This window comes from Syngnathoides biaculeatus, chromosome 9 (genome assembly GCF_019802595.1).
Source record: "Syngnathoides biaculeatus isolate LvHL_M chromosome 9, ASM1980259v1, whole genome shotgun sequence".
Classification (NCBI taxonomy): domain Eukaryota; kingdom Metazoa; phylum Chordata; class Actinopteri; order Syngnathiformes; family Syngnathidae; genus Syngnathoides; species Syngnathoides biaculeatus.
This window is the reverse complement of record NC_084648.1, coordinates 1,049,953-1,073,829: the sequence shown is the minus strand read 5'-3', so window position 1 is coordinate 1,073,829 and position 23,877 is coordinate 1,049,953. Positions and strand designations below refer to the sequence as shown.

Sequence of the window (23,877 nt, the reverse complement as noted above, 5' to 3'; positions counted from 1 at the left end):
TCTCCGAGCACCAACTTCCTGTAGTGAAGTGCTTCTCTTTATTGCTTTCATCGTGTAAATTGTCTGGCTGAAAACTGGTCTGCAGAGTGGGGCATGTTGACGCTGCTGCTTATCAGTCCGTCCTCCCCGTTGTTTTTCCATTGCCAGGCGCTGATGATATCTGTGGTGCAAATTGACATTTTTACTATAATAGTCAATTGAATGTAACATGATAAGCAGCATCATAGCAGCGTGTTACTTTCTGATCAAGAACAGGGAATTATTTTCTTCCCCAAGTCTTGTTTTTTCTCAGTAAGGCTGGTCACATCCCTAATTACAGGATTCATACAAAAAGATTGTCAGATTTGACTTGAATAAATACAAAATCAGCTTAAGCCCTTAAAAATAGATATTGAATATAAGCTATTGAACAATTCAGTCTGTTTTTGTAACTATACCCTGTCAGGGTTGTGTAACTGCTTTTTTTTTTTTTTGTGAGATTAACTTAAAAAAATAAAATTATGTTTATTAGTTTTGAAATTGAACAGGTCTCCTTGAGAACCAAGATTTGAGCCACCTGCTGATTTAAGGCGAGAAGTAAATGTTGGTTGGCCAGTGTTCTGGTAACACCTGGTTTCCTTTCTCAATCACCCTTAAACAACTTGACTGATTTCAACAGTCGATTTTTCATGAAAACTGAAAATGTGATGAAAGCTTAAATTAAAACATTAGTCTGCATGATGATTTCATGTTTTCCACCAAAGACTTTCAGTCCCAATTTCTGATTTTGGTTTGTTGTTTTCAGTGACTATGCACTTGAATGTTTGCTATTTATGCAATTGCATTTTCAATCCAATTGAACGTGAGGTGAAGATTTATATACACCACTAATAGGTGTGTGCGTCACACATTATAGTACACTTGTGGTGCGCTCGTATAAAAGAATATCATTGTTCTTATGAGGTGCTGTTTGCCAACATGGTGCTCCACTGACTGGCATTAAGCTGAAGACGGCAAAAAATAATTTCCACATATTGGATGAATTAGTTTTTTTGGTTGTGCTGCAAAATAAATGACAAGGGGTCAAATATTGTAAAATACACCATGCTCAAAATGTAAAAACCACAATAGTCCAAATTTAGCACAGGCCAAATCTCAGAATCGCTTCATGTTGTGATGCTCATCTTGTCTGGACGTTTTAAACTGGAACTGTGTTTATATTTCCAAACACAATTTGATGCTGTAAACATTCCATGTTTGGAGTTGTCCTTGCGTCTAGTTGCAGACTGAATGCATGTTACTGAAGTGTTGTGTATTGTGTAACACGGGCATTTTTTTTTTGTTTTGTTTTGACAAACATTGAACGTGAGAGGGGTTTATTTCATATGTTTGTGTGGATGCTGTCGCTCACAATCTGACATCAGTGATCCATCAGGTTAGACGAGTTTGTTCCACGCATTGCGATTGTCGATCGTGTCATGGAAGGATTGGTGGAATTCTGTCAAATGTGAGGCTGCAGCATAAAGTCAGACTGGACTTTCAGTGGGAGGAATTCAGAGAAACACTTTTCACTAATAAGGTCTGTTGTACAGTACATAGTATTTCAGCACTGATGGCTTTCAGTGAATTTTGAGCTATTTGGTTTAAAGCACTTGCTGTCCTCTACTGCCTGAGGCCGTAATGAGGAAGTTCCATTATTATTATATATATATATATTTTTTTTTTTTTTAAGTACGCTCTTTGCTATGTTGCCATTTTTGTTCAATGTGATCTGCTTTTCTATCCATCCATTTTCTGAACTGCTTTTCTTTATTTTACATATTTTGGTGTTGTATATTTTTCTTTTTTCAGTCCAATGAGAAGCGGTTATATTTTTGTTTAAAAAAAAATTGGGTAAACTCCTTTGTAAAGAATAAAAAATAAAATTTGTACTTTTCTATGACAACGTGCTTGATTATTGTACTTCATCCAGGAGCAGAGGAAAATGAGAATAAGGCTAAGTTTCTAGTTGCTACATTCTGACTGAAGTGGCGAACCACTTTGAAAACTAATTAAAGTTACGAAAGATGCGCTGTATAGTGAAGCACCTTTACCTAAAATACTGTATAAAGATGACATACGTCTGGTGTCCATTAAATAGCATCTAAGTATCTGCATTTAAAATATTGCTTGGATTCAAAGTTTGACTCAGTGAAGAAAATAAGTATTTGAACACCCTGCTATATCGCAAGTTCTCCCACTTAGAAATCATGGGGGGGGGGGGGGTCTGAAATTTTCATCATAGGTGCATGTCCACTGTGAGAGAGATCATCTAAAAAGAAAAATCCATAAATAACAATGCTAAAAAGAAAAATCCATAAATATTGTATGACTTTTTTAACGATTTATTTGTGCCATACAACTGCAAATTAGTATTTGAACACCCGAGAAAACCAATATTAATATTTGGTACAGTAGCCTTTGTTTGCAATTACAGAGGTCAAACGTTTCCTGTAGTTGTTCACCAGGTTTGCACACACTGCAGGAGGGATTTTGGCCCACTCCTCCACACAGATCTTCTCTCGATTAGACAGGTTTCTGGGCTGTCGCTGAGAAACACTGAGTTTCATCTCCCTCCAAAGATTTTCTCTTGGGTTTCCGTGGCTGTGTGCTTCGGGTCATTGTCATGTTGAAAGACCCAGCCACGACCCATCTTCAATGCTCTGACTGAGGGAAAGAGGTTGTTCCCCAAAATCTCACAAAAAATGGGCACAGTCATCCTCTCCTTAATACAGTGCAGTCATCCTGTCCCATGTGCAGAAAAAAAACCCTCAAAGCATGATTCTACCACCCTCATGCTTCACAGTAGGGATTATATTCTTGGGATGGAACTCATCATTCGTCTTCCTCCTGACACGGTTAGTGGAATTATGACCAAAAAGTTCAATTTTGGTCTCATCTGACCAAAAAACTTTGAAATGGTTGTCCCAGCTCTTTTCAGGTCATTGACCAAGTCCTGTCATGTGGTCTTGGGCTGATTTCTCACCTTTCTAAGGATCATTGAGACCGCACGAGGTGATATCTTGCATGGGGCTCCACTCCGATTGAGAGTGACGATCATGTTTAGCTTCTTCCATTTTCTAACGATTGCACCAACAGAGGACCTTTTTTCACCAAGCTGCTTGACAATTTCTCTGTAGCCCTTTCCAGCCGTGTGGAGTTGTGCAATTTTGTCTCGGGTGTCTTTGGACAGCTCTTTGGCCTTGGCCATGTTACAAATTTGAGTGATTAGTGACTGTATGGGGTGGACAGGTGTCTTTATGCGGCTAACGACCTCACACAGGTGCATCTGATTCAGGATAAAACATGGAGCAGAGTTGGACTTTTAAAGGCGGACTAAAAGGTCTTTGAGGGTCAGAATTCTAGCTGATAGACAGGTGTTCAAATGTTTATTTGCAGCTGTATCACGCAAATAAGTAGTTACAAAATTCATAGATTGTGATTTCTGGATTTTTCTTTTTAGATTATCTCTCACAGTGGACATGCACCTATGATGAAAATTTCCGACCCTTCCATGATTTCTAAACAGGAGAACTTGCAATATAGCAGGGTGTTCAAATACCGTATTTTCTGCACTATAAGGAGCAATGGATTATAAGGCGCACCTTCAATGAATGGCCTATTTTCAAACTTTTATCATATATAAGGCGCATAGAATAGAGCCTAGAGTAGAGGCTGGGGTTACATTATCCATCCATTAGATGGAGCTGCACGAAAGAGAATGTCAACAAAACAGACAGGTCAGTCAAACTTCATTACTAGATTACAAACCAGCGTTCCGACAACTCCGTTCACTCCCAAAATGAATAAACAGTTTTTTTTATTTTCCCCAAGGTAAAGTCAGTGACGTAGTATTGTAGTAGTAGTAGTAGTATAGTAGTCCTTTTGGGGTCTTTCCACAAATACCCAAAATTGAAATGAAATGGTATGCTTCGCGCAGTCATATATCCCAGCATACACTGCGCGCTACTTCTTCTACAGGGGAAAATGGAGTCAATGGCTGCTTACCGTAGTTGCTCAATATTGATCCACATATTAGGCACACTGTCGGCTTTTGGGAAAATTAAAGGCTCTTAGGTGCGCCTTATAGTGTGGAAAATACGGTACTTATTTTCTTCACTGCACATGTCTGAATTTAAAATGTTTACACACGACGCTGCTTTAACACGGCATAAAATAAAGACCCCTACAGTGAATGATAACAGTAGTTTGTGTATAAAGTATGTACATTCAACTGAAGAAGCTTCAACAGAGGATTTTAATTTTGGAAAAGTTCATCTGAATTCCATAAATTTTTTTGCAGGCTGACCAGAGGAGGGCCATTGTTCACCTTCATTGATCCACTTGATCTCTCTGCAAGTACATGGAACAATCCTTGATCTTCTTCACCTGCTGTGCATTCAGAGTCTCTGAACACATGGGACATACAGTCTCAGTCTCCAATAACCTGAAATAATTAGAAGTCAACTTTTAAAAATGTATTCCTTCAAAGCTCTATCCTTCAATGAAAATATTAAAGGCTGGAGTCATTCTAAGGTTCTTTTTTTTCCTCAACAAAGCTTGGCTAAATCAAATTATTTCCAGTAAAAATGATAGTCATTTCCAAAGAACAGCATGTGCATTTGTGTAACTTACAGGATGAACTGAGAGTAGAGTGCAGGAAATTCACAATGAGGACACACAGACCAGTCCTCTTTCAGCATATGACGACCCTATCAATTTGGTGATAAAGCAGACAAAGGACATCGAGGTTTGATTTTTGGGTAGGAAACGTAAATGTTCAGTCAGTCCAATGATTGAGCACACTCACTGTGGCGATGCAATAGGGCAGGTTGTTCTTGCAGGAGATGCACAGCAGTTCGTTCTGTGGAAGTTGGAAGCCACAGTAAGGGCATGGGGTAGTTTCCTCTTCCAACTCTGTCGTATCTGGACGCCTAACAAAAGGAAAAGATCCCATGATAGATGACCACATCGACTGCCGTAAAGAAAGCAAAAGAGAGACTGTGAATAGGAGGCCAGTTTGCTAAAACGCTCCGTTATGTGCGTGCGATTGACCTATCTGCCACACCTGCATCGAGTGACGAGATGGATTAAAGGTAGGTGTGTGGGGTTTTTTTTGGCGGGGGGGACGCTGTCACGCTTTCGACCAAAATTGCCCCGCGATCGACGCATTGAGCACCCCTGAGTTTGAACATTAAATATCTTGTCTTGGTAGTGTATTCAATTAAATATAGGTTTAATATGACTTGTAAATTTTTGTACATTTGTTTAAGACAGTGATTCCCAAACAGCGTGCCGGGGTACATTGGTGTGCCGTGAGCGGTCTTCAGGTGTGGTGTGGGAAGTTATCCAATTTTATGTAATTGCTAAAAAAACATTTATTCCAAGAAATACTGTAATGTATCTTTATTCATCTGTTTATGCCAGTGAGGCACAATGACAGAACAAAAAAAATCCTCTTCTATTAGAAGGCAGGAAGTACATATAGTAATCAATCCATTTTTGGTGACATTTAATTTTGTTGGTGTGCCGTGGGATTTTTCAATTTATAAAATATGTGGCTTGGCTCTATAAAGGTTGGAAATCACTGGTTTAACACAACATCCCAACTTCAATGGAAGTGGGTTTGTAAAACAATAAACCAGCTAATTTTTCCTTTTTAATATTAAGGAATAACACGAGCTTGGTGGATCAGCTGCAAAGCGTTGGCCTCACAGTTCTGTGGTCCTGGGTTCAATCCCGCCTCTACCTGTATGGAGTTTGCATGTTTTCCCTATGCCTGCATGGGTTTTCTCCCACATCCCAAAAACATGCAACATTAATTGGAGACTCTAAATTTCCCCTAGGTGTGATTGGGAGTCCGGCTGTTTGTCTCTGTGTGCCCTGCGATTGGCCGGCAACCAGTTCAGGGTGTACCCTGCCACCTGCCCATTGACAGCTGGGATAGGCTCCAGCACTGTCGCGACCCTCATGAGGATAAGCGGCTAAGAAAATGGATGGATGGATGGATGGATTAGGGAATAAAAAACAAATTAATAACTGGTAATTCTAGGGAGGGAAGTTGACATTAATGCAAGAAATATATCAAACATTTTCATCATCAAAGTAAATACTTTGTGTGGTGGATTCTAAAACTGCCTGGGCTGTATGTGCCACCCTCGAGTTAACAGTGTAGCTTCTCTAGCTGCTGGGGAAGTTGGTAGATGATTGTATCTGAGCCCCTCTGATAATCATTTTGGCAACCTTGTGAAGCTGTTGCAAATAAAACAGTAACTTTTGTTTTGAGAACGCAAATCAGGATGTGGTATGCGCTATGTAAGGTTAGTTCGCATGTGAGGAGAGTTGGTCGTGCTGGTCCCTCACCGAACCATAGCCTCAATCTTCTTCCTGTAGTTCTGGTGTATCTCGTTTCTGTACTCGGGGCGCATGAGCATGGCAGCAAAGCCAAAAGCGGAGTTCTTCAACCCAGCTCGGTGACATTCAATGACCGCTGATGTAAGAATGGGCACAACATCTGCAACAGGACAACAGATGAGTGAGACCTGATTACAAGAGTTTTTGCTGGAAAGATGAGTAAGCTGTATGGCACCGCTGTGGAACGTGCTCAAAATTAAAGTCAGGAGCTCTGTGTTTGAATGTGGGCTACTCCGATTTTCCACCTGAATCGAAAAACATGCATATTAGGTTAACTGAATTGTCTAAAATGTCTGTGACACTGAATATTTGTCTAAATGTGCCCTGTGACAAACTGGCATCCAGTCCAGGGTTTACCCTGCCTCTAGCCCAAAGTCAGCCGGAACAGGCTCCAACTTACTGGTCAACGTAAACAGGTTAAAATGGAGAAAATGAATACACTGTGTGAGGACTCACGTGCAGGAAACTTGCTGATATTTTTGCTGACACGAATGAGCATACGTGCCCCTTTAAGGTGGTCTCTTCTCTTGATATGAATCTGTTGGAATCACATTTTAGAAACAGTAAAGTACTCAACTTAGCTTGGCTTAAGTGTATCCATTTAACAGTACAATTCAGCAGATGGTATCATGCATTAAAATCATAACGTGTCTGTTTAGACATAACTGTTCTCTTTTATGTATACAGTACTCCCAATGCAGGTGTTAGGTGTTTAACATGTATTTGGTGAATGGGAAGTATTCTATTGCGTTGTCATTTTTCCAGAGATTTCCAAACTTTATGAAACCAAAGTATATATTTTATTGTGAAAAATACCTTACGGCATACCAACGTACAAAAATTTCACAAAACGTGGATACATTCATAACTGTATGTACTTACTGCCATCTAATAGAAGAGCATTTATTTTTTCTGTCACTATGCCTCACTGGCAAAAATTGATGAACAAAGATACATTATTTCTTCAAAATACAGTGAAGAAAATAAGTATTTGAACACCCTGCTATATTGCAAGTTCTCCCAATTAGAAATCATGGAGGGGTCTGAACATTTCATTGTAGGTGCATGTCCACTGTGAGAGAGATAATCTAAAAAGAAACATCCAGAAATCACAATGTAGGATTTTTTCCAAGATTTATTTGTGTCATACAACTGCAAATAAGTATTTGAACACCTGTCTACCAGCTAGAATTCTGACCGTCAAAGACTTTTGAGTCCGCCTTTAAAAGTCCACCTCCACTCCATGTATTATCCTGAATCAGATGCACCTGTGTGAGGTCGTTAGCTGCATAAAGACACCTGTCCACCCCTTACAGTCACTAATCACTCAAATTTGTAACATGGCCAAGACCAAAGAGCTGTCCAAAGACACCCGAGACAAAATTGCACAACTCCACACAGCTGGAAATGGCTACAGAGAAATTGTCAAAATTGTGAAAAAAAAGTGAGGAATCAGCGCAGGACTACACGACAGGGCTTGGTCAATGATCTGAAAAGAGCTGGGACCACCACTTCCAAGGTTGGTAATGCAGTAAGACGTCATGGTTTGAAATCATGCATGGCACGGAAGGGTCTCCTGCTTAAACCAGCACATGTCAAGGCTCATCTTAAGTTTGCCAATGACCATTTGGATGATACAGAGGAGTCATGGGAGAAAGTTTTGTGGTCAGATGAGACGAAAATTGAACTTTTTGGTCATAATTCCACTAACCGTGTTAGAACGACGAATGATGAGTTCCATCCCAATAATACCATCCCTACTGTGAAGCATGAGGGTGGTAGAATCATGCTTTGAGCGTTTTTTTCTGCACATGGGACAGGATGACTGCACTGTATTAAGGAGAGGATGACTGTGCCCATTTTTTGTGAGATTTTGGGGAACAACCTCTTTCCCTCAGTCAGAGCATTGAAGATGGGTCGTGGCTGGGTCTTTCAACATGACAATGACCCGAAGCACACAGCCAAGGAAACCCAAGAGAAAATCTTTGGAGGGAGATGAAACTCAGTGTTTCTCAGCGACAGCCCAGAAACCTGTCTAATCGAGAGAAGATCTGTGTGGAGGAGTGGGCCAAAATCCCTCCTGCAGTGTGTGCAAACCTGGTGAACAACTACAGGAAACGTTTGACCTCTGTAATTGCAAACAAAGGCTACTGTACCAAATATTAATATTGGTTTTCTCGGGTGTTCAAATACTAATTTGCAGTTGTATGGCACAAATAAATCGTTAAAAAAGTCATACATTGTTATTTATGGATTTTTCTTTTTGGATTACCTCTCTCACAGTGGACATGCACCTACGATGAAAATTTCAGACCCCTCTAAGCTAAGTGGGAGAACTTGCAATATAGTAGGGTGTTCAAATACTTATTTTCTTCACTGTCTATATATATATATATATTATTTTTTTTTTTTTTTTTTTTTTGGGGGGGGGGTCTGTCTCGTTTACATATGCATGCATACCAAAGATATTTGTCTCATCAGTACTCACTTTTCCGAGCAAGTATGAATGCAGTATCATCAGGTTAGTAGCCATTTCTGCAGGAATTTTTATCTTGTGGGCTTGCAGTTGTGTGTACATGCTGAACAGCACGTTGTGGGAGCTACGGTAGTTACCTGGTAGAGGCGCACCACAAACACAGCATCAAATCAGTTAGATCATAGTTATTGTGTCACATGTATTGTGATGTAATGGTAGGTAAACAGCATTTGGAAGGGCTCATACCTGCATTCTGCTCTTCCCTGGCGATGATGATAGCAGTACGAGCAGCCTCCCTGTACTGTTGCAATGCCATGTAGAGACGGAAAAGGTACTTGGCATCCTGTGTATTAGAAATCAAAACCCCAAAATTCAAAATGTGCTTTCAGCTTTCATTTGAATCCCACAGTCACACATTGCTGAAGTAGAGACAATCTTATAGTAGTTATTTCCGTTGAACCAGCTGATAACTATACCAGTTGTTTTTGTAATGACGCTAACTGCTGCAAGAGTGCAGTAATTAAAACTTCAGCATTATTATATTTGTAAAAGCATTGATGAAGCAGCATTTGTGTTGTACCTGTACAAATAGACTAAATAAAGAGTTTAAGATGGAACTGTCATAGTAAAATGAGAAAAGGAAATAATAGAACACTGTTTAATCATTACCTTTGGGATGCCATCACTCTCCCCCATGAGGTATTCTATTAGTAAATTAGTCAGGGAGCTGTCCTTGGCTTGGCCCACCTGTTAGTTAATACATACACATGGAGTACATTAATTAGGTATGTTGATAAGTGATTTCGCACTGAACACAATATTCTCTCACGGTCTCAATGGCCATGTCCAATGCCAGGCTGTCCTCCGTGTTAGGACACTTCAGGAAATGCTTCAATGCCTGAGGGACACAATAAGAGAGAAATGCTCAAACCCACTGATTATCGAGTGAAATTATACAAATTCATTTTATTGGTTGGAATATCATTATTTATTTATGACTAATTAGGGACAGGTATGTGCCAAAAAATATTGAATATTGAGGGGAGTCCGTTTATGTCAATAATGTTTCAAAATCTGAAACCCGTTATATTAGTTCACCACATACAAAGTGAAATATTTCAAGCTTTTATTTCTTTGAATTTGAATTGAAAAAATCCTGTATTTCACAATGTATGAGTAATTTGACCTTAAACACAGAAATGTTGGCCTTCTGAAAAGTGGATTAAAGTAATATGAGCTTATTACTGAGTTGGGCCTCCTTCTGTATTAATGAAATTATCAAGGCAGCATGGCATGCAAGTGATCATCCTTTGGTACAGTTCAAGTTTTATTGTATCCCAAGTTGCTTTGATAGTTGGCCTTCAGATCATCTGCAGTGCAAGGTTTCTGTTCCCTCATCTTCCTCTTGGCAGTACCCTATAAATTTAAATGGGGTTCAAGTCAGGTGAGTTTTGAACCCTATGAAGTACTGTTATTCCATGGGTATGAAACCAGATATTGGTACTTTTAGTTTTGTAGGGAGATCCCAAATCTTGCTGAAAAATAAAATCATTGTATCCAAAAAAGCTCATCAACAGAAAGGAAGCATGAAGTGCTCTAAAATTTCCTGGTAAACAGCTCTTTTGACTGTGGATTTGATAAAGGACAATGAGTGGACCCACATCAGCAAATGACATGGGCCCCTAAAGCATTACTGGAAACCTCACACTGGACTTTTTGTGCTTTTCCAGATTTCCTCCAGACTCTGGGACCTTGATTTCCAAATGAAGTGCAAATTCTACTTTCATCCGAATAGAGGACTTGGGAACATTCGGCAACAGACCAGTACTTTTTCTCCTGAGCCCAGCACAAACGCTTATGATGTTGTTTTTGAATTAGGAGCGGCTTGACACATGGAATTCTACAGCTGTAGCCCATGTCATGCAGGCATCTTTACGTGGTGGTTACGAATTCACTGACACCAGCCTCAGTCCACTCCTTATTAACCTCCCCCAGACTTGTGAATTGCCATTGCACAACAATCTTCTCAAGACTGTGATCGTCCCTGTGACTTGTGCACTTTTTCCAGCCACATTTTCCCCCTTCCTCTTGACACATGTTAATGTACCTGGAAAGCACCTAGCTTTCTTTGCAATTTATTTCTTTCTGAGATTTTTCTGTCCCTTACGGAGGTTGTCGCTGATGGTTTTCAGCACAACTGTCGTCTCAGCAGTCTTCCCCATGATTCTGAAGCCTACTAAGACAGATTGAATGGTCTCAATAAAGGCTAACCCTAACGCAAACCCTAGAAAAAAAAAAACTCTGGAGGTGTTGTCCATTAATTTCCTGACAGGATTGGGACACATTCAGTAATTATATTTTAATTTTGTGAAATGCTGGATTTCTTTTTTTGTTTGTTTTTCTGCCAAATCATGTAAATTGAAACAAATTTTCAGTTTTTGAAACAAATTATTGCAAAAAAAAAGGGTTTTCCCTTGATATTTTGATATCTTTTTTATCGGATGTGTGTTTGTCCATCTAACTGCCAGTGGCACTCAGAACAATTAAATGCTCTTCCACTAGATGGCAGGAGGTAGAAATAAACCAGGTATCCATCTGTTGCCATTTATACAAAGGATTAAGTTAGGACTTCTGCTCATATATCAGCGTAGTCTTCAGTTTCGCAGGCCCAGATTTCACACCGAGTCAGTGCATTTGTGATGAAATTGAGACAAGATAATTACTATTTCTTCTTCTTCTCCTCCTTTCGGCTTGCCATTAGGGGTCACCACAGCGCATCATCTTTTTCCACATAAAAGCAACCCAGGAACGGGGAGAACAAACAAATTCCATATAGGGGGAGGCTGGGATTTGCACCCCAGTCCTCAGAACTGCTCTATAGCTGCACCACCGTGCCACCAAGGTAATTACTATTTCAGTGTATAGATATTTTCTTCCTCTCGAAAACACGTTCCTGGCCTCAAGGAGTATTGAGAATCACTCAATCATATTTTCTGATCTTTTTCTCATTTTTTCATTGTCATGCCTAACTGTATGAATGACCATAGTGATAATTCTAGGCTTTCCGGACTGTGTAAGTGAAAACGTAGTGACAAGCTCTTACTCTGCTGTATTGTCCGCACTTTTGAAAGAATTTGCCTGCCTGCAGATGGTTCTTCTCTGCCTCAAAGTACAGAGCAATGCTCTGATAGTCCTCCAGCGTTGCATCAGAGCCTTGGTTAACACAAACAGCAACAGTGGTGTTATTGTTTCATGTTGCATTAGTTAAGAAAATAACTGGTGCATAACAATTAATCTGTTCTCAGCTTTTGCATTTCTAAGAGTTGATTTTTACAAACCGATGATGTCCGCGTAGACTTCCATCTGTTTGTGCTGCTGAGCAAGCTGGAAGGCTTCATCATTGCATTGAGACAGCACCAGGAAGTGGATGGCCGAGCCATAGTCATTTAATGACAAGAAGAACCTGCACACACAACCCCACCATTATGGCTGTTGCAATGATACAAAACTGCAAAGTGAAAGAAAAAAAGAAAAGCCTATCTTGCAAGAATTTTTTGAAAAAACATACTATTTGGTTGTGTGTGGTAGTTTTTGTCTCTAGCAGCCTAATACTGTACCTTTGCACGATGCATAATATAAAGAGCTTTGATACAAGTACAGTCAGCTTGAATAATTTAACAAGCGGTTTTGTAGTGCATTATCTTGGAGGGTCTGAAACAGTTTCTAATATGTAAGAAAATCAATATTGTAGCTAATAATCCAACAAACATTTGTCAGTATAGTTGTGTAGAGATCTACACCAATTAAACGCCCAAAAATTAAGTTATCTTTCTAGTTTGTTTTGCAAAGGCAGACATTTGGATAAAGCTCTTGTATTGATTCTGACTAGACGACACACAGTACGCAGGTTCGCCTCAAAAACATAAACCCAACACTCTTATGTCTCACCTGGCCACCATCTTTGCTCCTTCAATGCTTTGTGTCTCTCTGACAATACGAACAGCACCTTCTGGATTTTTTAAGTGATCCAGCAGCACACGAGTCACGCTGTCCCAGTCTTTAGCGCTCCCATAGGCTTGTGCTGCCTCTTTATAACTAATGAACACAGAATTCATTACGTTGGCTTGCTTTCTTTAAACAAGTCCTGATCACAGTGGAGACATCACGAAGAACCTACTTCCCATCTGCCTCCTTGGCTTTAGCATACTGCAGGTGGATCTTGGAAGAGGTGACATTGGGCAGCAACTCTCCCACCTTAGCCCTGAAAGAGCAGTTTTCATTGTTGAGAACTTGAGACTACCTTGAGTAGCGCTGAAGTGAGTGCTGGTGTTTTCGGGCCTTGTCTCACCAATTTTTACAGCGGATATAAACAGATGCTGCTTTGTCGTAACACTGTCCTTTTTCATAGAGCTGAGCAGCTTCAGAAAATTGCTGTGAAACAAAAAACAACTACAACAATCTCATACAAACACAAAATCAATACAGGTGTTTACATAAACAATGGTCATTAAAACCCCCCTGGGCCCAAACCCGGTTCTCAGGTTGGTAGGTTAGGGTCCTCAGTCCCAGCGGGACATGCGCAGCAATTACAGAAAAGTTCTTATGGTTATTTCGCATGCCAGACAGTGTCATTTCACTTGCATCTTTCTGCAGACACACAGTGCTGAGACTTACTTGCTTCGTCTGGAGCCATTCACTCATTGCTATAAATAACTAACTATGTGAACTTCCTGGATATCCCCTCAAGCCTGGATCAGACAACAAGGCAAATGTGGTCTTTTACGATTGTGCTATGTCAAGAAATCTTGCTCTATCTTGGTCAGACAGTAACAACACAACACAACACAATATGCATTCTGACACCACCGTATCCCGTTTTTTTTACGAACACTGGGCTTTATCTTGTCAAATGATTTGACTTGTATATTGAGTAATTTCAAAAATATTCTTGTCAGGTCTTGTATTCTAATTAATCAGGTTAAAGCAACATTACGACATGATAGGAACGCTGTAATGAGCGATAAGCTAATGTATCTAAATTACTTTACTGTAATTACATCACTTAACACACACAGAAACTTTAGTGCGTGAGTCAACAGAATGCCGTTAGTGCTAGCACTTGGGGGGGGTTCTGTTCACTGTTTCCTTTTTTTTCCCCCCTCGAACTCACAACACCCACTTGATCTGTCCAACTGAAATATTCAATAATTATTAATCACAATATTGGCATCTTAAAAACTCCACTATGGCATAAATAAAACAGTTTCAGCATAAAAGAAATACAGATTCTCCATTCGACTTGACCTAACAGCCGAACAGGACAAAATAATAATAATAATAAGACAACTCTTACCTTCATACTTTCCAGTATGGCTGCACATTCTTTCTTAAGGACTCTACTTGGGTGCTGAATAGTTTGCGCCACTCCTCTCCTTATGTCACCCATCCGAATGGACATCCTGGCTACACCTGCCAGGCACACCTCATCATGTTCCTGGAACTGCAATCCGAACGACATGGTAGTGAGAAAACAAAAGAGTAAAGACCAAAATATACACTATGTTCATTAAACCTTTATACCAGACAAACTTTCTGTTTCATCAAATTATACTCTTGACTGTAATAAAAGAAAAGGAAAGCCATGTGCGGTGCCCTTACAGAGACAATTATTTTCAGTGGACAGGGGGTTGGAGGGGGGTGTCAAATGTTTGAGGAACTTGGAATATAACTCACCCCACACTTCCTTATGACATAGAACAGCAAATCTAAACCAATAATGCTAAATTATATTAAAATACATTATGATAATGCATGTATGTATGTATGTACACTGTATGTATGTCCGTATCTTCTAGTTTAGTTATCATGGAAATCAGATCTATTCCACTTACTTTATTATTATGAGTCAAGCCTTTCTCATAGTGCGCCAGAGCATTCATGTAGTCTCCACTACAGAGAGTAATTGAGAGAAAAACAGTTTGTGGATCGGATCGAACATTTCAGATGATAGTATTAGGATTTGTCTCGATGTGTATATGTACATAAACTCCAGATGAACAGCATATTCTTTGGAGAGAAATGGAATCTGGTCTTCTGCTAAACCCTTAGCTAATTTCAGAGCGCTGTCCCAGTGTAGCAGGTCTCTCCTCATCTAAAAAAACAAATACAATTTATCTTACAACAACTGGTTAGTTCAGAATTCTTAAGACCACAAACTGGATCTGACCTCCAGGGCAGCTATGGGGCAACTTGAGGCCAGATAAAGGTCCTGAGCGAGACAGAAGTCCTCCAGGAACATGGCCAAATGGCCTGCCAGTAAGTTATTATCCTCGATGCCCTATGAATAAAAAATATAGATACATATATTTATTTATTTATGCATTCATGCATTTGATGCTCCATTTGTCATGCTCTATTTGCCAAGCAATGCCAAAACCTCCACCACTCAGAGTTGTACCTGGATGGCCTGTAGTGACATCACCATGCCCACATTGCCACTCATGCGGTAAAAGTAGATGGCTAGCTCGACCTCCATATGGACCAGACAGGCCTTGCCAATCTCTGCCTTGTTGGCATCACTGCCCTCAGTCAAGCACAGATCCCAGGCTTCATAAAACCTTAGCAGTGACAAGCACACACATTCAAAATTCTTTACCATTAATAATTGCAACACCACCCACTGCTCTTAAAAGAAGAGGCTAAAAATAGTTGATAAAAAAAAAATAGACACTACAGATGACGTCATAAAAGTTCTTTAAATCGCTTAAATCTTTAAAGAAGGGTGGTTTTACATAATTAAGACTTAAACCCTCCTGAAAATCTGGGGACCAGAGTCACACTATATAATATAAAGGCAGCAAAATGCAGTTGTTTGGTGTTGCATGGATTAAGTTACATCACAATAACAAGAAACCAAAATAAGATATTTGGACCACTTACAATACCAAAATAAATACAAATTAACAGGAACCCGAGAACCTTGAAAATGTGGAAAAGACAAAAGTTAGAAAAAGAAGAAGGGAAACTTTCGACTAGTGGATTGGTGAATAGTTGTGACAGGATTTTATGATTCCAAACAGTTAACATTTTCCACATTAGAAAAAAGCTAGCTGGCAGCACCAAGAAATCGAGACTTTCCAATTAACAGCAGTGGGGCTAACCTCTTAAGCTGGAGGGCCTGTGTGAGCTGCTTGCCAAGTTCTGGCTGTGACCCAGACCATGTGTTTGTTGAGTGTTCAAGGAAGGAGTGTGTGCTCAGAGCCACTTCACTGATCTTGCCGCTCGCCGTCTGGCATGTCAGCACCCCGTTGTAGAGCAGCGTAGGCTTCTGGGAGGAGAGAAGTGGAGTATTCCCCACTAACACCACTCGCGGGCCTAAGTAGCCAGGAGGAGATAAGAAGATATATATTAAAATGTAAATTAAAATAACAGTTCAACTTGCTTTTCTTTTTAGAGTATCTCATTTGCTTTGGGTGAACAGTCTCCAGTTGATTGGTCCCCAGTCAATTACAGGGTGACTGTGAATGCCCCTGACTGGAAATCAAACAAGGAAACCACTACACTATCTATGCCAACATTTACAATAAAACAACATTAAAAAGGACAACTTTGAAATCTGGGTGTGGCGATTCCCTACCATATATGGTGGTTTTATGCACGGCGTAGGTGTAGACTTTGTCATCGTCATAAGCTACAAACACTCCTCTGTCAGCATGCCAGTTGTCCCACAGCACTCCAGTGATGGTGGGGGAGAAGTTTGGAAGCTCAAGGCACAAGTCTGCAGCCTGGAATGACACATGAACTCAACAATTTGAACACTGAGCTCATCCTGAAAAACTTTGTGAGTTCTGAATATTCTTGAGGAGGACAAACAGATAAATTATACTTAGTGAGCCATTTGTTTTCTATACCCATTGCGTTCACTGAAAGCTAACTCAGCTGACTTTTGGCAAGAGGCTATGTACACCTTGGATTGGTTGCCAGTCAAACACAAGCCACATACAGACAAAGATATAATGATTCACAGTCATATTCACATCTAAGGAGATTTTGAAGTAGGGGTGCCCGACCACTAGGCAGTTAATCAATACAGGTCCGTGGGACCTGTGACCTTGACCTTGCAGCAACTGAACAGAAAATATTCTTTTGACTATCAGAGTCTGAAAGAAATGTTTTGTTTTTTTTGTTTGTTTTCTAAATCACGTGCATCCATTTGTGCCTCATGTCAATATTTTCATCAAGGTGAAACATTACGGTAGTAAAAAAGCAAGGTTACGGGGCTAGCAACAATGTAAAAAAGCATACTTGCTTGGGGGTCTTTTGCGTAAAGGGGCACCATTCACCGTACTGTTTCTTATTCAATACATTGGTTGATTTTTTTTAACTGTTACAATGATGTTACACTAAAAATCAGGATTAAATGTTCAAAATTCTATACTGGCGAAGTGAACTCAACCTCTTAGCGGAAATGTAGTCACTGTATCTATGAATAACGGTACACGTCTTCAACTGGCAGTTTTTATAAACGGGTTCTGTCTAAGTGTGTCAAGAATTGTGCACATTGTATGTACTCACATTTGAAAGGGTGAGCAGGAAGCCACTCTTCTTGTCATCAATGAAGACCAACCGTGTACCATTTACATCAGGGAAAACTTTACTCACTGCCACGGTGTGACTAAATGTGCTCACAGTCTCCCAATCCTCTACAAGGACACACACCACGTTACCTAACTGGAAGAGCAACAGAAGGAAGACAGGAATCCAATGAAGGAAGATTGATAAAGAAATTCTGCTTGCTTGCTTTTATAAATACATATAATTAAAACATGAATGAATGAGCAAGCGTATGTGCTTACATCAGTGCCATAGTAGAGGAAGTCAGCAGTGAGTGCATGGCAAAAGATACGACCTTTTCTGTCATCGTCTGGAAACAACTTCATCTGCTTCCTCTCCTCCTGCTCACTGCCATCAATCTAGAATACAAACGAGGTAACTTGCATGGATACCTTGTTTGTACCTTACTAATATGCTAATAGGTACATTACACAGATGTGACTTACCATGTGCAGTTGTACTTTACCATCAAACAATGCTGCAGCATATTTTGCATTAAGGCACATGTTGGCAACCGTCCCAAAGTACTCAATCTCCTTCAGTTTGGCGAAAGCTAAACATAAATAGTCCAGTAAAACAAATTGTGTGAAGTCATTGCCTTAATGAATGATTGTTAAACATGACACACACCAGATTCTTGTTCAAGCGGTGCGTAGAACCAGGCTTTGTTGTTCATTCCAACAGCTACATGGTAGGGTCCCACAGCGATGAAGGTTGGTTCTACTTCCACTTGTATGGCCACTGGAGTTGTCTGAAAAAACAACTGAGTTACTAAGGCGTACAGTAAGTCTAGTAAGCAGTCTTTCAATTCTTTAATTTATGCCACTGTCACTTTTACAGCTCACAGTTCACAAATACTCTGCATTTGAGTGGCGACCAGTCCATGGAGTAGTCCACCTTTTGCCCAAAGTCAGCTGGGATACTTTCTCACTCAAGTACAACCCTAATAACTTTTAATCTCATAGAAAAAGGATGGATGGACTTCACTTATTTCCCAAATGTGATAAAGTCCACACAGATGGAAAAAACAACCTGAGATGCACTTTTTTTATTTTAGCAAAAATATAGCTTACAAAATGACAATTTTAATGTTATTTAATATACTGTACATCTAATGTTTGTAAAATGAGTGAGCTCATATTTAGTCATCTGAAGTGAGGTATGACATGAAATAGGTTTCACAGGCAATGAAATATTGGGTGTGGAAAAACACTGAATGAACCAATATGCTTAAAATCCCAGATGGAATCAATTTTTCCTGCAGCCTTTGTTTAATCAGTTTCAGTTTTCTATAATGCAAGTCCTTACCCCATAGTTTGACACAGTGACCTCCAACAAAGATGTCAGGTAAGCCAGTCTTGTTCCATAGCTATCCCCCAGAATAGGAAGCTTTGTGAGGAAGACATGAAGAGTGCCTTTCTGTGTGGATACTGCCAGCAATTGGCCATCATCTGTCCAACTCAGCTGGTCCAGACCTGTGTTAGACACAATAAACATTGAGGTTTGGTACATTTGTTACACTTCAAACTACTGTAAACCAAGAAACTTCTCTTTACCTTTAGTCTCATCTTCCAGCTGAATCACATTGCTAATGTATTTGAGGTCAGACAGATCGTGGATCTTTATGCTGCAGTGTAAACAGGCATGTAGTTGTTTTCGTCCCACATCAGATAAGCTTTAGCTGCGACTGTACATACCTGTTGTCCCCACAGGAAGCAGCCTTGTTTAATGCCGATGAGATGGCTACGCTGTTGAGACTGTCTTTATGATTTCGAGCCTGGCAAAGCTCATGCCCAATCTCTCTGACATGAGTGGAAATGACCACGAAGTATCCATGAGAGAAGCCAATGAGTATATATCCATCACCAAACCTGATCAAAGTGTAAGAAGATCTTTAATAATCTTCCTCGTGCATTTTGTAAAGATAAAATGGAAATATACTGCAAGACTCAAAAGACACTATGCAATGTTCTGTGGGTGTTCATCTGTCCTTTACCAACGATAAGAGACGATGCGCCCATAACTCGCGTCAAATGCCAGCTCATACCAGTCGTCGGTGTTGTTGACAGTGAAAAGAACCAACATTTTCTTTTCCACGCAAACACTCACCTAGAGAGCAAAATGCCAGTAAGTACATGTAATGCATTCTATAACACACTTACTGGACACTTCAGTATGTACACCCGCTAGCCCTAATAAAATTCAATGTAAATGGTCTCGGAAAGTCTGCAGAAACAAAGACAACAGGAATCACATTTTATTCAAATCCGTCATACTTAACAGTCAAACTGTTTATTGTTGTGGCTGTAAGTTGGTGTGAGTTGTCCATTCAGGTTACCCTCATTAAAGGGGAAATCCAGTGCTTTGCATGAACAGTGTATCCAATAGGTCATGTTATATGTACCCTATTTTGACAATGTGATGTTAAATCATCTCTCATTTAATACTGTTTTGAGAAGATTTGTATCGACAATTCCGAATTTTCAGGGGCCTTGCCATTTTCCCGAGTCAAATGACCTACGTGCGCAGATGTGACGTGTACCGTGCCGCAACAAAGGCTCGATTACATGGGACACCATTTATGCCCAACACCGATTTCTCGTATTTATCCTCATCTGATGAAGAAATAGCAGTATCAGTTGATCGGGAAGATGGAGGAATACTTCCATACAGATTTGAACCTGTGGCTGTAATTAATGTTGAATATTCGGATGGTTCTTCGGGCAGAATGACACAGTGTCTGACTACTCGGAGGCCTACGCCCGACATAAGTGTGTAAACAAAGGTGCCCGGGAGTTCCGGGCCGGCAGGCACGGGTGGTTCTTCGGACAGGAACGACGCGGAGTCTGACAAGCGAGCTCCGGCGGCGGGCCGCAAGCTGAGCTTCCAAGCTTCCATTGAGCACCCCTGATATAGTTGATGTAATTTGATTTTTATCTCTTATCTAAGGTTACTGAGAGAATAATAAGCAATCAGATTATCTGTGCTGCATGCAGACAACTGGTTAAAATCCAGGCCCTGGCTTTCCTGTATGCAGTTTTCATCTTCTCCTCGCGCTTCAGTGGTTTTCTCCAAGTACTCCGGTTCTCTCCCACATTCCAAAAACATTGGTACATAATTTAAGACTCTAAAATGTCCTTAGGTGTGAATATGAACATCAATGTTTATTCGTCTGTCACTGGACAGGTGTAAAACTCAAGGCCCGGGCCCAGATCTGTACTGTAAATGTTTTTCTCTTGAGTTATCTTTGAAGGCCAGTCCATCTTGGGAAGGTTCATCATTGTTCCATGTTTTCTGCATGTGAGGACAATCACTTTACCGATGGGACGCTTTCCAGACTGATCGCTGTCAATTACTTTATTTCGCGACTGTTCTGGAATTATGGGGTTCGTGCCATTTTGTTGCATAATTCTTAGTTATTTTGTCCGACTTGATTTTGTCGGGACAGATTCAGTTTAAGTGATTTCTTGATTGAACAGGTCTGGATGTAATCAAGGTTGGGTATTTTCAGTGAAAATTAACCAAAAATTGTGATTAGCCGAAACGTATTATGATTTCAAACGTGGGGTAATTACTTTTTCCACAAGAGGCCAAGTAACAGACTAGTTTTTTTTCCTTAATAAATGAAATTGCCATTTAAATTTGAATTTTAAGTTCACTCTGGTTATATTTGTCTGATATTATTTTATTTCATTTTTTGATTATCTTAAAATGGCAAAAATATAAGAATTTAAGAAAGGGGGGGTCAATACCTTTTTATGGGGGGGCATTCCATTGCACATAACTTGAGTCAATCATATAGATAGATCGAATAAGGTTGTTGCTGTTGTTACCTCCATGAAGCAAGTGAATTCTTGACAAAAATCCTCAGGATGTTTTTACATTACAGTGTAAATGGTGCACGCTAAATGCATCAACTTCAAATTACCTTTTATCCTGCAAATAATAATGATGAGTGGCGCTAAAAATTACACACTATAACTCACGGTGTTCTCTCCCTGAGATGTCCTTTCGCTTGTTTTCATCATGGAAAAGTAAATGTCTGCAGGAGCACCACGCAGTTTTATCTAGAACAAATTAAGAACATGTCAGCCTACCACATTGTATTTACACGTAGTTACTATTATTTTCTGGTACTTGTTCACAGATACAGGATGTAAAATCTTCAATACACACTTAGAGCCAAAGGTCAAGACAAGTGTACATCTGGACGATGACAATGTGGTTTTTGTGTGTTGAATTTGACTACCTCTCGGATTGTGTCTCCCTCTTGATTGCTTATGCTCAGATTATTGTCATCACAGCCAAGGGCCAGAAGATTCTGAGCATTCCAGCAGCCACAGGTGATTTTCTTGGTATGTTTTCCTAGCATGAATAGGCAAAAGAGTGAGGGACAACCACAAAAACGTGAATTGAAATGTTGAAAATTATCAGGCTTTATATGTCATGTTACCTAATATTGGAATCTTGTGTGAGGTCTGCTGATTGTAGATTAACAGGTTTCCTTTTGCAGTCCCAGCTGCCAGCAGAGGGCTAATTTTTGACCACACAACCAGAGACATGTGATCTCTGTGAGGGAAAATGTGTTTTTTTGCCCATCATTCCACCTGAGATATTGATCTGTCTTTCTGAGCAACATGGTAAACATTGTTAATGGAAGTTTAATTAGTACTAAAGTATAGAGTAGAAAAAAAACTAGTTTTGATGCATTATTTAAAATTTCCATTGCAGTCACTTTTATAGTACCCAGTAAACAGAAAGACAAATACTCATTGCTTATGTTGAAACCATGAGGATCAAGTTCAATTTATTTTAACTATATAAAATGAAGCGTATCCTACTCTTGACTGATAAACAGTGCAGGGTGTACCCTGCTTCTAATCAAAGGTCAGATGGGACAGGCGCTAGCGTCCCTGTGACCTGAAGGAGAACAAATGCAACAGAATATAGATGGATGATGGAATGACTATGGCAGCAATGGAACTCTACCTCCCCACCATGAAGGCACTGTCCTCGTGTTCATCAATCTACCAGGAAGTAGTCTAATACCATATAAACAACACTCCACTATTTTTTTCCACAACTTTGCTCAGCATTTGCCTTGCCGGAAGTCTGTGCTTTACTGGATAATAATCCAATTGTATACAGTCAATGTAGCATTGCAAAAATAGCTCATCTAAATGGCACAAAATGTTTGCATCATACTGAATAACAACCTCATTCCACTGTCAATCTTGGATGTTTTATTAACACTGGCATCCCAAAGGTATATGGAGCTGGATTTTGCTGCAATCACTGCCAAAATATCCCCATCCTTATCCCAGTCCATCCCCACACAGCGTCTGCGGAAGCAGGGAACAAGAAAAAAAAATGATTATTTTAAAATAAAATAAAAACATTTGCCTGAATTGTTTATCTTTTCTCTGAGACATACCCAGGAAGGCTAATTTCAGCCCACTTGTGTCCATGACGATCAAATATTTTCACTGAGCTGTCCTGTCTGTAGAGTTTTATTCAGCACATTGAGCAAAGATTTAGTCAGGTAAAAGTGTGTGCTAAAAGTAGTTTACGTAGTTTGCACTCACCCTGCAACAGCTAAGTAATTTCCAAGGGATTTCTGCCACTTGTACAACAACTTTGAGCCCATCCAAGCATTGTCTATGAGGGTGAAAACACTCTGAACACAAAGAGGACATTTTCTAAAGACCATTTTCTAAAATATTTAGTCAAATTAAATAAATATTTAATTAAAAATTCAATTTCAACAAACACGAGATATTTGACAGGCAGAGAAATAACAACCATATCTTTTTTACTGCACAATTGTGCGGTAAGTGTCGAATAATAAATACTTATTGGTGAGCACAAACCAAGTCCATATTTACAAGCATTGGGCTATGTAGATAGATGTGTAATGTTATGTACATTTGATTATTTTACCGAGAAAAAAACTACAAAGAGATAGCAGTTCAACTATAAACAAAATGATTTTTTTAAAAGTTTCGTTTGTTAATTAGCACTACGTTTAGCAAGTGGACCGCAAAGTGAAGACATAGTAATACCTTTTAACTTAACTAAAGCGAACTAAAAATAACACTAGATGTCATTTACTTTATACCAACCTTCATTTTGGTGAGTTTTGATACTTTATCTGTTCGATGCGTGCAGTGGTTCGAAGAATACCATGCCACAATGCTTCGTCTTGCTTAGAATAATTCCCAGTATATATGGGAAAATAAGTTCATTAGGGTTGAACGCAAACATATGATGAACGAATACGCTTGAGGAAGCTTTCTGTTTCTGCTTGCTAATTTGCGGCCACTGTAGCGTCTGGAACAGAAGTCATAGCAACAGCC

The 23,877-nt window shown here is 39.7% G+C and overlaps 2 protein-coding genes across 6 annotated transcripts in view; one reads left to right on the top strand and one right to left on the bottom strand.

Moving 5' to 3' along the window:
- Window positions 1-21: 21 nt before the first annotated feature.
- On the bottom strand, window positions 22-23,867 carry wdr19 (WD repeat domain 19). 5 transcript variants are annotated; one of them, XM_061830492.1, is made up of 37 exons: window positions 23,644-23,867; window positions 23,107-23,198; window positions 22,956-23,021; window positions 22,738-22,863; window positions 21,975-22,090; window positions 21,771-21,886; window positions 21,508-21,588; window positions 19,518-19,630; window positions 19,219-19,392; window positions 19,078-19,148; window positions 18,830-18,996; window positions 18,152-18,272; window positions 17,968-18,074; window positions 17,764-17,880; window positions 17,483-17,638; window positions 16,545-16,692; window positions 16,069-16,282; window positions 15,366-15,525; window positions 15,135-15,245; window positions 14,950-15,059; window positions 14,800-14,857; window positions 14,262-14,408; window positions 13,257-13,339; window positions 13,086-13,169; window positions 12,857-13,003; window positions 12,247-12,371; window positions 12,012-12,121; window positions 9,738-9,806; window positions 9,578-9,655; window positions 9,155-9,251; window positions 8,921-9,045; window positions 6,889-6,970; window positions 6,382-6,532; window positions 4,829-4,952; window positions 4,654-4,730; window positions 4,349-4,465; window positions 22-160 (listed from the first exon to the last, which is right to left on the bottom strand). In XM_061830492.1, exons 1-36 carry the CDS (start codon window positions 23,647-23,649, stop codon window positions 4,351-4,353), a joined length of 4,044 nt encoding a protein of 1,347 aa, XP_061686476.1. In that variant the 5' UTR covers window positions 23,650-23,867; the 3' UTR covers window positions 22-160; window positions 4,349-4,350. The 5 variants fall into 5 exon arrangements, with proteins under 5 accessions (XP_061686476.1, XP_061686478.1, XP_061686480.1 ...); XM_061830494.1 differs by having other exon boundaries at window positions 21,975-22,054; XM_061830496.1 differs by having other exon boundaries at window positions 23,107-23,179.
- LOC133506399 (sarcalumenin-like) overlaps window positions 4,951-23,877 on the top strand; it is a 40,404-nt gene continuing 21,477 nt past the window's right edge. Inside the window, exon 1 of the mRNA XM_061830503.1 lies at window positions 4,951-5,114. Coding sequence (XP_061686487.1) covers window positions 5,057-5,114 — 58 coding nt within the window. The 5' untranslated portion in view covers window positions 4,951-5,056. The remainder of the gene's footprint in view (window positions 5,115-23,877) is intronic.

What these genes read in the sequence shown, in the direction of transcription:
- wdr19 (XM_061830492.1), bottom strand. An exon ending in TATATCCGCTGTAAAAATTG is followed by an intron (nt 13,170 to 13,256) that starts GTGAGACAAGGC and finishes CTGCTCTTTCAG; the next exon opens with GGCTAAGGTGGGAGAGTTGC. An exon ending in TGGACATGGCCATTGAGACC is followed by an intron (nt 9,656 to 9,737) that starts GTGAGAGAATAT and finishes ATTAACTAACAG; the next exon opens with GTGGGCCAAGCCAAGGACAG.